Source organism: Lissotriton helveticus, chromosome 6 (assembly GCF_964261635.1).
Source record: "Lissotriton helveticus chromosome 6, aLisHel1.1, whole genome shotgun sequence".
Classification (NCBI taxonomy): domain Eukaryota; kingdom Metazoa; phylum Chordata; class Amphibia; order Caudata; family Salamandridae; genus Lissotriton; species Lissotriton helveticus.
This window is the reverse complement of record NC_136067.1, coordinates 1,152,951,723-1,152,967,131: the sequence shown is the minus strand read 5'-3', so window position 1 is coordinate 1,152,967,131 and position 15,409 is coordinate 1,152,951,723. Positions and strand designations below refer to the sequence as shown.

The following is a 15,409-nucleotide window of genomic DNA, read 5'->3' as shown; positions in this document are numbered from 1 at the left end:
AGGCGCACGGGTGCTGCCACTCCCGCGGCTCCGCACGCAGAGCCTGAAGGGTCGACTCTGAGCTTCCCTACCTTTCTGGGACCCAGAGGGACCCCCGTCCAGCTTCGTACGTTCTACGTGGCTATGCATGCCATCTTTGGGCGGGTCGACCACACCGGCGTGCCTTCGGGCCCCGGGGACTCGGTTCGTGGACCTAGGACTTCCCTGCCGGCGGCTCCGGCCCTGGCGCCGCAGGCCCCCCTTGAATGGAGGCCTGGATCCGGATCGGCACCGGTTGACCTTATTACACCTCCACCTGCGCCGCTTCCAAGGCACCACTACCATGCCCGACAGTGGTCGGCCCACCTGCCGGTGTCTACCTCAGCTTCCTTCCTGACATGGACACGGCACCGGACTGGCGCTGCCAGGTGGGGTCTTCATGCCGCTGTTCACTTCTGGGGCCCCTTTCCAACCACAGTGGCACCCAGAGGAAGATGAGGAGGACTGGGAGGGGCCAGGTTACCCTTTTAACTTACCAGCCTGAGCAGGACTGGAGAGAGTAACTGGGGGATGCCAGTGGTCTTGACACTTCACCTGACCATGGCATGTTGTCTCCTCCTACCGTGGCTACGGAGGAGGGAGCGTCATACGCTGTGGTGTTGCGTAGGGCAGCCGAGGCTCTCAACCTCAAGCTTCCTATGGTGGCAGTCAAGACTAACCTCCTGACTTCGGTGCTTCTACCGGCGGCAAGCTCTTCGGAGCCCCTGCTTCCTTTTAATGAGGCCCTCACCGACGTCCTTTTGGGCTCCTGGTCCAGGCCCAACACGGGGGCTCCCGTGGACAGGATGATCACTCGACGCCACCGCCCGACTCCAGGTGACCCCACTTCCTCTCCCAATAACCCACCCCGGAGAGCTTGGTGGTCCAAGCCTCCACCTTCAAAAGCGCCTTCCCTACGCTCCAACAGAAAGGGAATCCAAGAAGCTGGACCATCTTGGGAAGAAACTTTTCTCTTCCGCCAGCTTAGGACTGTGATCCGTAAACACTGCATGTCTTTTGGACCGTTATTCGCACTCAGTGTGGGATACAGTGGCGCACGTGCTGCCTTAGTGTCCGGAGGAGGCCTGGACAGTGCTCGCCGCCGGGAGAGATGCAGCAAACTTTACGATCCGTTGTGGGCTGGACACCGCCGACTCTCTGGGCAGGACCATTTCAACGTTGGTAGCGCTCCGTCCCTACGCCTGGCTGAGGTCCACTGGCTTTTCGAGGAATGTCCAGAACACCTTGATGGACATGCCCTTTGATGGCTGTTGCCTTTTTTTTGTTTAACTTTGTTCTATTGAATTTCACAAAAGGCAAGTACAGCACACTTCTCATATACATCCCAAAGATTACAGTGACTATAGGACATGATAACCACTTGTCTCCTGCTCGGTAACACAGATCTTCATACGCTCGTCAATGAGGCGCGTAACCTTGGGTAGTGTCCGGCTCTAGGCTTTTGCTTCTGGACTTGTGCCCATCCCGAAAACAATCAACAAGAACAAAACTATCTCCCCCCCTAAAAAAACTCCCCCCACCCCAACCAGTGTGCCGTGCCATAGTTTATTGAAGTCATTATGTGTGAGAGTCGTTCGGTGTCTTGGTTCGTTCGATTAGCTTTTTCGATTTTGAAATATAAAAATCATAAAAGCAACAATACATATATATACACCATTACATTTCATTTCACAATAAATAACGTTATGTTAATATAGCATTAAATCATTGGAGCAATTCAGCTAATCATTGAGTTCGTTACGAAGTAAGTCAAATCGATTGGTGGTCTGAATATTATAGCCCCTCACCCCGGGGCCGCTTCTGCCCATCGGAAGGTTACTCTCTTCGTTTGGTCTTGATTGGGGGAGGAGTGATGCTCTGGGGTAAAAGTCACACAGTTCCCAGGTGTGTATAGGGCTGTCTTCTATTTGTGTCTGCCAGGTTTGAAGATGTGGGACGACGTTATTATTTCTAAAATGTATTAATACCAGGTCACCAGGTATATCTTTTCGAAGGGGACCTAGCCAGCCCACCCTTCTAACACTTCGTATTCTTCCATCAATATCAGGTGGCAAGGGTCTATTTTTTGTTAACCAGAACACCACCTTGTTTCTTAGGTCCTGTTGTCTTTCAGTTTTTCCGTTTGTAAGTGCTGGCACTCCAGAGAGGACGCACACAAACGGAGCAGCCTCCGGCGGTAAGTGTATATGGTTAGATTTTCGTGACATATTCCTTAGGTTAGGAAGTGACCCTTTATGGAGTGTGGGTTCTTTGTTCAGCCCTATTCTGGAGGAGGAGCTCTGTGCTATTGTGGATTTTGCGATTACTTTCGGGGTGTTTGAAGATAACATGTGTGAGATGTTATGGGCACTTCAGTGGCGGGAAAAAACTGTGTTTGGTTGGGGCCTGCCATACTTTTTAAGAGTAGCGACTTTGCCTTAGTCATTTCCTCTATGCCCGTAATCCTATCCCCTAAGTTATTCATTCTTTCTATCAAGGGGGATATTATAGAGTTGATCATGATTTCTATCTGGGCCAATAGAGTTGGCCGGGTAGAAGGTGCAGAAGTTACCCGTTTCGCAGAATCCTTGCATGCTTTAGGGGTAATGGTGATAGGCAATGGAGGGCTTAAGTTCAGTTTTTGTTGTTTTGCTTGACTCCCCGTGTGTTTATCCACATTTCGTTTTCTTTTTCTTTTAACAGAGGGCACCTGGGGGGACATTATAGATTTCGTGTTACCTTTTGCAGGTAGACAAAGGGGAGTACCCAGCAAACTTTCATTTGGTTGGGATAATGTACTAGACTGGGGACTTGTGATTATTGCAGGGCAGATAGAAGCACTGGATTGCTTGATTCTCGATTCCACAGGAGCATACTTAGATTTACATAAATTATTGAGTTCCTCCAGCAATGATGAGTCTTGTGCTACGTCAACTGTCTGTGAGGGAGATTGCTTACTAAAAGTGTTATCTGTAGACAGACGCCATTCTGCTCTCACTATTTGACGGACAATGGGTGATGTTGCCTTATTTAGGTAGTGGTCCAACGTCCCCTTGGCCAAGTCCCTCTGGAGAATTGTGTTTTTGCGCACCCCCTTGCATGTCATAATGTAACTGGATTTTATGTAATTAGCACGGGAACAGCAACAAACACCTAGAAGCACCTAAAATGGTCACACATCACAATATGGTTTCCCTTGGGGAGGGCCGGTGTGTGCCTATGAATAATCTTCAGGGCTCTTTACCTCCTTTTGTTGCACGGCCAAGGGGGGTGGCCCGACCCGGCCTTTTCTGGCCTATGATGGCCTTGGATGGTCCCGCCCTTGTCCCGGGCTTCTCCCGGCGGCGACCCGCGCGCGATCCCGCGACGCGGGGGCTGGCCTCAGGAATGAGGTGTGGCAGAGTGTTCCGCCGCTAGGGCGTCTGGGGAATGAAGTCCTGTCCCGAACGCCCCCCTCGCACTGCGGCCGGTGGTGTGGCTTTGCGGCGGCGGAGGGGAGCGAATCAGCGGCGGTGGTCCCTGCAATGGGACTGACGAGGTATGCCCGCAAGTCCTGGTTGTTTTCCAGAGCCGTCTTCAGGGGGTGGTTTCTCAGTAAGGCGCAATAGGCGGAGGTATTTTGGACATGTTATTTTGTTAAATTCCGTTGATAGGAGTGATAAAATGGGTTGCCAAGTCGTGTGGAAGGATGCTGTGGATTGCGTGAACGTAGCCTGAATGCGCTCCATACCCATTGTGTACCATATTTTGTGTAGCCACCTGGTGCGAGTGGGCTTAGTGTTAGTGCCCCACAGCGATAAGATATGCTGGACTGCAGCGCCTGTAACCAGACCCATTTGCTTTCCTCTATGTGATTTCAGTGGGAATGTGAGTGTATTTGGAAGCCCCAATAGTGTGTATGCTGGGAAACGGTGAATTTCGGTGTCAAAGTGACTGTCAATGTCGTTGAGGACAGTAGTCCAGTAGGCTGTGAATTCCCTACAATCCCAAAGGAGATGTGTTAACGTGCCCGCTTCGCCACACTCTCTCCAGCAATGCGAGCTATGACTTGGGTTACCTCTATGTAACCTGACTGGGGTCAAATACCAGTATGTCGCGATCTTCACAGCGGATTCTCTACTGGCTGTGTTCCTGGCGGTGTGGTGGGCTCTGTAGTATATAGATTGCCATTCCTTGTTAGTGAGGGATCTCCCCAACTCCTCCTCCCAACGGCGCTGACCGGCTGATCGGTGGTCCTCAAGGAGCGGGCTTAGCATTTTATAGAGATCTGTGATAAGTTTGCAGTCAGACTCTTTGGTGATTAGCCACTTTTCAAAGGCCGTCAACCTCCTCCCGACTAGGGGGCTGATGTCAGGGTAAGTTAACCAATGCCGCATTCGGAAGTATTGAAATCGTTGTGGGGCGGTAATGCTGTAGAGCTGTGGCAGTGCCTTGAGCGGTATGAACCCGTACAGGTCGAAAAGATGACCCACCGATCTACATTCTGACCCTCGCCATTGTGAGAACGCATGGGCGTCCATCCCTGGGGCGAAGTCGGGATTGCCAAACAATGGTGTAAGTGGCGATGGGAAGGTAGTGAGCCCTCTCGTGGTTGCCACTGAGTCCCATACTCGAAGCACTGTGTGTGTTATGGGGGATTTCTGAAGATATTTGGGTCTGTTTGCGCGGTGTGAGATGGACCGGAAAGCCGACAACCGGAAGTGGAGAAAGCCGGGAGATGACGTCCAAACCAGACCGGAAGTTGCCAGCAGTCTAGCTCTCCGTGCTGACGTCGACGCACAGGATCAGCTGACGGGCAATGAAAACGGAATGGGGAGAGCTGAACGGCGGCGGAGTTGTGAGGACATGCCCAGGAGGTCGGAGGGAGACGAGAAGGCGAGTAAAGGAGAAGACCAGCAGCGGGAGGTGCTGAACGGAGGAGAAGACCAGCTACAGGAGGTGCCTCCAGGAGGAAGGGAACCGCGGAGGGAGCGAAACCCGGAGGAGGACCACCCAAGTACCCTCGAGACGCGAAAACCCGGCGGCCCACTGAGGGGAGAGGATGCCCCGGGTCCGGACGCCACGACCCTGTTGACGGGTCGTGGCCCAAGGCAAGTGCCACTAAGGGGAGCATTCTGGTGGGGTGGGTGGGGTGAAAAGGCATAACACTGACGGTGTCGACCTCTCTTTTCCTGCACACCCTCCCCCTTTTTTCCTGCACATTACGTATGGTGACCGTAGCACTATGAGCCTCATATAGTACAGGTATGATTAACCTGGTCCCATTCTTCTTTTTACCTCTGCCCTTCCATGGAGCCTGACGAGGGGGAGGAGTCACAGGAACCAAAGATCCAGGAAGAGAAGTAGACGCTCCATTCGGAAAAACAGCACCTAAGTCTCATTATTTTGTTGTTTTTCTTGTTCCCTAATTTACCTGTGTATAAACCTCTTACTAAACAGACACAAAGGAAGTGCTGAAATAAAGAGGCACGTTATGTCAAAAGCTACAACGACCCCTCCCTTATTTCACTAGACACTCGGACAGCCTTACACGTGGCTTAAGAAGGGTATCTTCCAAAGCGAGGTTTGCGCCATCGCTCTGTCTTTGAAGAGCCACTGCTTTTCTGACTCTGGCCTGTGCCACTCCACTAAGTAACGCAATTGTGCCGCTTGGAAATATTGCTGTAGGTTGGGGATCCCCAGCCCCCCTCGTCTGGTGCTCGATAGGACAAGCTTAGTCACATCCTAGGCTTTTTCCCAGCCCAAATAAAGTGCTGCACCGCCTCTTGCAGACTCTTGATGGTACCCGCAGGGGGAGTCACTGGGATGGTCTGGAAAATGTATACAAATTTGGGGAGTGCGGACATCTTTACGGCGGCGATCCGCCCCAGTAGTGATAGAGGTTGTTTCTGCCATCTCCTGAGGTCCCCTAAAAGGTGGGAGGTGGCGTTAGAGTAATTCAGAGTGACCGTTTGCTCCGTGGATGGGGTGAGGACGATCCCAAGGTATGGGAGCCGCGGGTAAACCAGCAGGCCCTCATAGAAAGGAGGTGGTTTGTGAGTGGTATGGGCATTTCTGCCTAATGGTAGGAGAATTGACTTCCCCCCTGTTTATTTTAATGCCTGACACCCTCCCAGACGCCTCCACCTCATCCAGGAAGGCTGGCACTGATCGCACAGGGTGTTCCAGCGCAGCCAAGATCTCGTCGGCGTACAGGTTGATTGGGTGAGGTTCTCTCCCAAAAGTGGTACCGAAGATGTCCGGGTTGTCCCACACCCTCTGTGCTAGTGGTTCTACATTGAGCGCGAAGAGGAGGGGTGAGAGCGGGCATCCCTGGTGGGTACCTCGGTGGATGTCGAAGGGTTTTGAGCCCTGGCCGTTGATACGTATCCTCGCCTGTGGATTAGCACGGCAGCTGGCAACCCAAGCTCTGTATCGTTCCCCAATACCAAAGTGCACCAGGACCTTCTCGAGAAAACCCCAGTCCACTCTGTCAAACGCTTTCTCAGCGTCTATAGACAGGAGCACGGAGTCTGTTTGCCCGTAGTGAGTTTTATCTATCAGGTGGAGAATGCGTTTGGTGGTGTTGCTACTTTGTGTGCCGGGAATAAACCCGGATTGGTCCGGTTCTTTGATGCCCGGAAGTCTTGGTCCCAGCCTGGAGGCGAGCACCCTGTAAATATTTTGAGGTTGAGGTTGAGTAGAGAAATCGTCTGGTGAGAGGCATCTTTACCCGGTCTAGGCAGAACTATGATATTGGCCTCTAACATATCAGAGGGGATTGAGCCAGGTCCTTGGAAAGAGTTGAAAAGTCTGGTAAGGATCGGCGCAATTAATGGGCAGAAAACCTTGTACTCAATCTCCACCTCCTTGCGTGTAGATTGAGCGGCGGCATTTTGAGGTCTTTCGACCTGCCTCCTGAAGACTGTGACGTAATCTCTGCAGCCAGGCGTCCCTCCACAAAAACTGTATACTCCTGCAGGTGGAACACATTTGTGGCATGGTGCACAGCAAAGGCTGTGGATCCCTGTTCTGCCCCTCTCTCAGAAGTACTCTTCTTCCTTATCTCTTTAGCCCAGCAGGGTTCTGCTCTGGGTGCTATCAAGGGCTACCTTTCAGCCATCTCTGCCTTCGTTCGGGTGCCAGATCAGCCTTCTCTTTTCAAGTCCCTGGTAGTTAACCATTTCTTGAAGGGCTTAATGCATCTCTTTCCTCCAATTCTTTTTGTTATGCCTCAGTGGGACTTGATTCTTGTACTGACTTACTTAATGTCCGCTCCCTTTGAGCCGCTTCATAACTGTCCTTTACGTCTCTTAACACTTAAGACTGCTTTCCCGGTAACCATCACTTCTGCTAGAAGGGTGTGTGAGCTCCAGGCTCTTTCCTCAAAACCTCCTTTCTTGTCTGTTCATCCGGACAAGGTGGTTCCCCGGACCCGTCCGTCCTTTCTTCCTAACGAAGTCACTGCCTTCCACATTGGGCAGACCATTACTTTGCCCACCTTCTTTCCGCCTCCACATCCTTCAAAGAAAGAAGAGAGGCTCCACCGTCTGGGCCCAAAGCGTGCGCTCTTCTTCTATCTGGATCGCACAAAACAGTTCCGGGTGGATGATCAACTTTTTGTTGGCTACGTGGGTGCAATGAAGGGTCGGTTCGTACACAAACGCACCATTTCTCTATGGGTTGTGTTGTGTATTACGGCTTGTTACTCTGGGTAAAAAGGAGCCTCCTGTCGGGCTACGCGCTCACTCGACCAGGGGGACAGAAGCCACTACTGCCTTAAGAAGAGGAGTGCCTCTGAATGGCCACATGGGCATTGTTGCCCACGTTCACCAAACACTACTGCCTAGACAGCCAAGTCCGGAGAGACGACTTCTTTGGTTGTTCTGTTCTCCAGGACTTTCTGGTGTGATCTTGTTTCGCAGACCCACCACCGAGGTTGGTATTGCCTGGGTATCTATTCTAAGGTAAGGAATCTATAGCTAACGTGTTTCTTTCAGATGCACATGTTACTTACCTTCGGTAACAATATATCTGTAAGAAATGTTAGTTAGTTATAGATACCTTACCACCCCACCCATCCTCCCTGTTCTGCTAACTGATTTCTAGGGATAAGGACATCCTTTCAGGGCTCTAGTTTTGTGCACCAATAGTCAGTGTCTTGCATGGCTCTGCGTTTCTGATGTGGAAAGTCGTGTACAGAACTGACACCAGCGCGCGAGGGCGGTGTCCAAGTAGCTGCCACAATGTCATCCCGGCGAAGACGGACGCAGAGCCGACCGACGCCACCTTCCGACACGCAGAGGTATGGCTGACGAAAAAACTTTCCGGATCCAGTTTGACGCCTGGGGCTAATTCTAAGGTAAAGAATCTATAACTAACTAATGTTTCTTTCAGATATATCGTTACCGAAGGTAAGTAACTTTTGCACCTGAAAGCCAAAGAGGATAGTATTGACTCAGAACTTGTCCCTCCACTTGTGCTCTGTGCCTGCAGCATTCCTTTTTTTAAAAGTTCTTCTGAAATCCACTCTATACTTGCCAAATGTCCTAGACACAGTATCCCCTCACTTTCCTTGCACTCTGCTACAGATCTCTGCAAATCTATAAGCATACTTGCCTTGATTGTTCTTTATACTTAATCAGTGTTGTTCTTGTTTCCCCCAAAAATTATTTACCTTGCTTGCACTATTTTCTTCAGTAAGTTGTCAAGTAGTGTGTTATATAGAACGTTCAAACAATAAAGTTGTATTCATTTTTATTGTTCCTAACTGCTTGTTTTTTCTTACAGCAAGGTGTCTGGGAAGCCCTTTTGGCATCTCTGGAAATCCTTATTAGATCTGATCATCCTCAACAGATGTTTAACATTAAGCAGTTGTTACAGGCTCAAATAGTTCATCACTTCTTGCTTACTTGTCAAGTGCTGCAGGTATGAAATGGTCACTTGTTTCAAAATGCTGTTTGTGTACTCATGTTACTAATAGCGTGCTTTTTGTAAGTTTCTCTGTAAACCTTTTTTGTAAAGTAGTTTGTCATTTGCTATGCTACTGCTGTAGTAGGCTGCAGGCTGATAATTTTAAAAATTGCCGTTTTTTTTTCATTTTCTTTACTTTAATTCACATTGAGCCCTGTTTTATCTGCGCTTGCAGCGCCCACATACCTGCACCTTAAACTGTGCCCCTCACCGCGTTTTGAGCGGATTTGTCATCTAGTGCTAGCGTTTTCGCGCGTGCCCGCCATCTTGGGGGTGGTTGTGGCGAGTGTGCCATTTGCTGAGCGCTCTAGCGCTTTTTGCTACCAACAGGTGTGCCCTATTTAAGGTGAACTTTAGTGTAGCTCGGCCTTGGACAAGGGAACAGCACGCACGCGCGCTATGCTGCTGCTGTAGTAGGCTGCAGGCTGATAATTTAAAAAATTGCCGTTTTTTTCATTTTCTTTACTTTAATTCACATTGAGCCCTGTTTTATCTGCGCTTGCAGCGCCCACATACCTGCACCTTAAACTGTGCCCCTCACCGCGTTTTGAGCGGATTTGTCATCTAGTGCTAGCGTTTTCGCGCGTGGCCGCCATCTTGGGGGTGGTTGTGGCGAGTGTGCCATTTGCTGAGCGCTCTAGCGCTTTTTGCTACCAACAGGTGTGCCCTATTTAACGCTCGCTTTACCCGCGCAGCGGTGACGCGCAGCGGTAGCGCCTGGTCGGCGCCTGGTCGGCGCCTGAGTCAAGCCAGAGTCCTGCCCGTCTGCGCCCGTCAGCGACCCGGAGGCGCTCGGGGGGGCGGGTCAGGCTCGGTCTTGCATTATGTGTCGGTCAGGACCTTTCACGCTGCGCTATACTGCGGGGGAGCTCCGTGCTCTTCTCACTGGTTCCAGTGGCTGCTGTACTGCAAGTCCATCTGCCCCGGTTGCGGTTGGTGCCCCTCACGTGCTCTGCCTGGGCCCCCTGGCAATTCCAGCGCCAGTGTGCGATATCCCTGCATGCTACTTAACACCAGATCAGCATGCAGACACGCTCAAGATATCTTTGAGCTACTGGACACGGCCAAACCTCTGTGCCTCATGCTTACTGAGACATGGTGGGGAGAGTCGTCGAATCCGGATGTTGCCATGGCTGTCCCGCCTGATTACAATGTCTTCAGGAAGGACAGAGCGGTGGGAAGGGGCGGCGGAGTGGCACTGGTGGTGAGGAAAGATCTGGCTTGTACTATCCTGCCAGTGGAGGATATTCGTGGCTCGGAGGCCCTTGCTTTTTCCATCTCTCTGGCCCCGCAGCAATCAGTAAAGGGGCTATTGGTCTATAGACCTCCTGGCCCTCACGGAATGTTTTTTGAAGATCTTGATTCCGTTTTACTGAGTTTGGCCTTGAAAGCAGAACACTGCATTCTGGCCGGGGATTTTAACTTCCGGATGGACGATTCGCTAGATGCGGCCGCTATTAAAATCATAGAGGCCACGGCACCATTGGGATTGCATCCCTATCTACATGGGCCGACGCACGACAAGGGGCACACTTTAGACCAGGTTTTCTCGACCTCCCCTCTTGAGGGGTTAGAGATTATCCCGGTTCTATGGTCAGACCATCGGCTGGTTAAATTTTCCATCTGTGGCACAGTTAAACTGACTGTGGCCGCCCCACTGCAGCATGTTCATACCCATAGGGCATATCATCGAGTGACCCCTGAGATGCTGGCTCAGGCTGCTCTGGATCATCCTTGCCCTCTCTCGGGAGACCTGACGAAGGACTTGGAGTCCCTGCAGGTATGGCTGACTGACAGGCTTAATGATCTTGCCCCGGAACTAGCCCCTCGTCGTACTCCTAAACGAGTTTCCGCCCCCTGGTTTACCGTTGCACTGTCGGCTAAGCGGCAGCAGTGTAAGGTAGCCGAAAGAGCTTGGCGGGTTAAATACGATGAGGTGGCTAAGGTGACTTTTAAGAACATGGTTAAGGAGTATCACCGGGAGATTCGCCTAGGTAAGAAAGCCTACCTGGCAGGGAGGATAGAAGCGGCCTCCAACTCCTGCAAGGAGATTTTCTCTATAGTCAGGGAATTTACATCGCCACGGCTAAACATCGCTGAGGAGAGGCCCTCCGACTCCTGGGCGGCGGATCTTGCCGGATTTTTTACGAGCAAGATCCAACTTGTACAGGCCTCTTTCCCATCGGCTACATCCGCGGAGCGAACTGCCACTGAGGCCATTCGATCGCCTCTGGCCTTGCCAGGTCTGATACTGGGCGCTTTTCCATCTATATCGGAGCCCGCCTCTTTAGCACTCATGGGCAGCTTGAAATCTGGCTCGCCCCTGGATCCTTGCCCCGCTAAGATACTGGCGAAACTGGCTGATGTGATCAATCCTTTGGTCAATCCGCTGCTAAATCTCTCGTTGAGCCAGGGAGTGGTCCCGCAGGCTTGGAAGCAGGCTATGGTCATCCCGCTGCTCAAGAAGCCTGGTCTGGACCCTAAGGCCCCTGTTAACTATCGGCCTATCTCTCTGCTGCCGGCTCTTTCGAAAATTGTTGAAAAGCACGTGCAGACGGTGCTTTCCAATTTTCTAGAGGCAAACGAGATTCTGCATGCCACCCAGTCAGGTTTTCGCCCTAATCTTAGCACGGAGACTGCGCTCCTCGAGGTCTCCGAAACAATCAAGGAGATCTTGGATTCAGGGGGTAAAGCCATGCTGGTGATGTTGGATTTGTCGGCGGCCTTTGACACCGTTCCCCATGATGGTCTTCTCACAAGACTCTATGAGATAGGACTTCGGGGAACGGTGCTCAGCTGGTTTTCTTCCTTCCTAGCTGGCCGCCGGCAAACGGTCTGGGCCTCACCAGATTCCGCCGTGATGCCTCCACTGGGTGTTGGGGTCCCTCAGGGCTCTATTTTGAGCCCGACCCTCTTTAATATCTTCATGACCCCTTTGGCGGCATTGGCGGAGTCGCTTGGGGCCCGGATCGTATCTTATGCCGACGATACCCAGCTCCTCTTCTCGTGTAAGAGAGGAGGAGATTTCGATGGGGAGAGTATCCGGGATTGCCTTGGGGCTGTGTTTCAATGGTTCCAACTGCACAGCCTCAAGTGCAATTCCGACAAGTCCGAGATACTCTTCTTTGGGTGCGACACGGAGCCAGACTGGCAGGCCTGGTGGCCTATCGACATGTTTCCCCCTACGTGTTCATCCCAAATAGCTAAAAACTTGGGTGTTAAGATGGACACGGGGCTGACAATGAAAGCCCAGATTTTGGGGGTGTCGGGCATGTGCTTTGGCCTCCTCAGGATGCTGCGGAGGTTTCTTCCCCTGTTATCGGAGGAGCACCGGAAGCTGACTGTACAGGCCCTGATTGGCTCCAGGTTGCATTATTCGAACATTTTATACCTGGGCCTACCAGAGTACCTGTTACAGCGGCTACAGGTTGTACAGAATGCTGCGGCAAGGGCGGTCTACGGAGTGAACAGGCGTACCAGCGCTGCGGGCTTGCTCCAGACCTTGCACTGGCTCCCAATCCGTAAGCGGATCGCCTTCAAGGCCCTGCCTTTGGCATATAAGGCCCTTCATGCGTCGGGAGCGAAGTATCTCCAGAGGAGACTGACTTTCTACCAACCAGCCCGCTCTCTGAGATCAGAATCTTTATTTCTGGCTACTGTTCCACGAGTGAAGAGAGCACGTCTGGGAGGTCGCTCCTTTGGATTACTGGCGCCCCAATTATGGAATTCTCTGCCCCTTTCCCTCCGGGGATCCACTGGCTTACTAGCCTTTAGAAAGGACCTTAAGACCTGGCTGTTTGTCCAGTAGGCCTTTTTTTTGTGTGCTGTGTTTTTTTACTTCTGGGTCTTTTTCTCTTTTAATGTGTTATGTTAGTTTACTGCAGCCTTCTTCAATTAAAAGCGCCGGGACACTCTTTTTGAGTAGCCGTGCGCTCTACAAAAAACCATTTAACATAACATAACGTAACATAACATTTGTCTCAGCCATTGTCCAGGTCTCCACTGGGTGTGAAAGGGTAAAAAGGTTCCTTTCATTAGGTTGAGCGTGAGCCAGCGCGCAAATGCTGCCCTGCGTAGATCTGTGGTAGTTCAGTACGGAGAGAAGCTTCGCCCACTCCCCCGCCCTTATTGTTCATTGGCTTGTGTGTTTATCCTTTGTAAATGCTGTCTTCTGATTCATTATGAGGCTGGATAGTCCTGCCTTAGTACAGCCATGTCATCATTTGTATCCTCCCATGGCTACTGGCCCCTTTACTTCGGTTCTCACACGGCAAGCACTATTTTCTTTGATGAGTTTGTCCTACGTGAGGCACGAGGTGCTTTAATTACATTCAGCGCGCTGTGCGCGCTTTCACTTTCTAAGCTTCCATGACAATCGAGACCGCTGGCTTCTTTCAACAACTGATAATCAGTGTTCATGAATTTAAAGCCCCTTTGGCAAGGGGATAACGATGGCCACGAAAAAATTGAACACATAAAGTAGGTATTATGCCATTCATAGCATTTACACAAATAATATTGCGTCTCACAGAATATCAGTCCAATCCCATTGTTTTTTTTTTCAGGGCACTAAATGGTTTTGGCGCAAGATTAAAGCCTATGCAGCTATTAGCATCATAGTAAGAGTACAGGGTTGGTGTAGCATGACACGCAAGTAACATACAGTTCCATAAGGAGAGCCGTTCTCTTCTATAAGGGCAATTATTTTGAAGGCAGAGGCGCTCCACTGGTCATCTATAGATGCATTGAAGTCTCGAGTCTGGGAGCTAAAGTTTTCCTTTTAAATGGCTGCCCCTAGCATTATACTGTTCCATTGAAATCGAACAACTACCAGCCCCAGATAAGCAATGGTTTGGTATGTTTACTGGTCTCCTGGCAACAGGAAGCCACTCTACTCACCGAGAATGCATAAACGGTACTCTCTCGTAACAATAAACGCTGTTTAAGCACAGTAATTCTGAAAAAAATTACATATGTTTGACACGTAAGAAATGCAAATATGCATTTAAACAAAAAGATGTAAATAATATTTGTGATGTAACGTGTATGCCTGCCAGTGGACAGCGGATTTCATTAATACATTTTTTGTTTTTTCAGTCTTAACCCTCGAGGACAGCCCAGAATAAACCGAATGAGTAGTTCTTGTTGAAGACGTTATACATAGTATTGGCCAGTGAGAGCCTCTGCAATTGTAAAGGTCAGGCAAAACGTCACTGTTACACTAGGAATATACTTGAGACAGTGATGTCTTCTTGACCAGCCTCATCTTGGTATCGGCCTACAGCCCAAAGCCTATAAGATTGAAGAAATAATATATATGTTATTTAGTATGTGTGGAAAGCGACAATCCTTTTGATACCTAGATTGCGTTTTCAATCCTTACCCCATTAAACAAAGGATAAGGAGAGGCCTGAGATGGCTCCTATTTTATTACACGCTATATCGCGTGGGAAAAATAGCCAGTGTTGGTGCCTACTCTGAGTGCACTTGACTTTAATGTCCATCGCCTGTTTCGCTGCGTAGTAATGTAAGCCGCCTGTAACTGCTCTGCTGCAGCGGCAGAAGTTGGAGTGTGGCTGTCACTGGAGTGCTGGAGATACCGCAGCACCCCTCTCCTCCCCCGCTGTCCCAGCTTGGCAGCCCAGGAGAAACCCGAGGTACGGGCAGGAGGGAAATATGTTATGTTATGTTATGTTATGTTAATAACTTTTATTAGGCGCACAGCTGCCTCAGCAAAGGGGCGTCCTGGCGCCTGATCAAGAACCACAACACAACAGATCGATGCTGAGAAGAGAGGGAATCAGTCAGCGGAGGCAAACAGGTGGGTTTTTATAGCGCGTCTAAAGAGAGTCAGGCTATTTAGGGCACGAATATGGACAGGGAGGGAGTTCCATAATCCAGCCGCCAAAACACAAAAGGAGCGACCTCCCATCCTACTCAGTCTGAACCTAGGTTTAATCGCCAGAAGAAGAGATTCAGACCTGAGAGACCGCGTGGGGACATAGAGAGAGACAAGGCCCACAAGGGCAGGAGGCGACGAGAGTTTCAGGATCTTAAATGTCAGACAGAGAGCCTTGAATTTGATTCTCTGTCTGACTGGCAGCCAGTGAAGGGATGTCAGGACTGCAGAGACAGAACAACGTCTCGGGAGGCCAACAATGGCCCGCGCAGCGGCATTCTGCACCCTCTGTAGCCTAGTAGCCTCAGCCTGATTTACTCCAAGCAGCAGTGCACTCCCGTAGTCCAGCCGAGAGAGGATGGAGGCCTGGACCACCAGTTGCCGAGTAGGAGGGTCGAAGAATTTGAGGACTGGTCGCAGTCCTCGCAGAATACCATAACAGGTAGCTGCAATCTTCTTTGTGTGGCTGGTAAAAGAGAGGCTAGAATCCAGCCAGACCCCCAGGTTCTTAACTTCGGCCGCTGGGACGGGGGACACCCC

At 50.7% G+C, this 15,409-nt stretch overlaps 1 protein-coding gene across 2 annotated transcripts in view; it reads left to right on the top strand.

Annotated features, from left to right (window-relative positions):
* The window catches only part of LYST (lysosomal trafficking regulator), a 3,192,287-nt gene that overhangs the window by 1,098,401 nt on the left and 2,078,477 nt on the right, over positions 1-15,409 (top strand). For both annotated transcript variants that reach the window (XM_078648813.1, XM_078648812.1), the window contains one exon: positions 8,788-8,925. In XM_078648813.1, the coding sequence (XP_078504939.1) occupies positions 8,788-8,925 (138 nt within the window). The remainder of the gene's footprint in view (positions 1-8,787; positions 8,926-15,409) is intronic.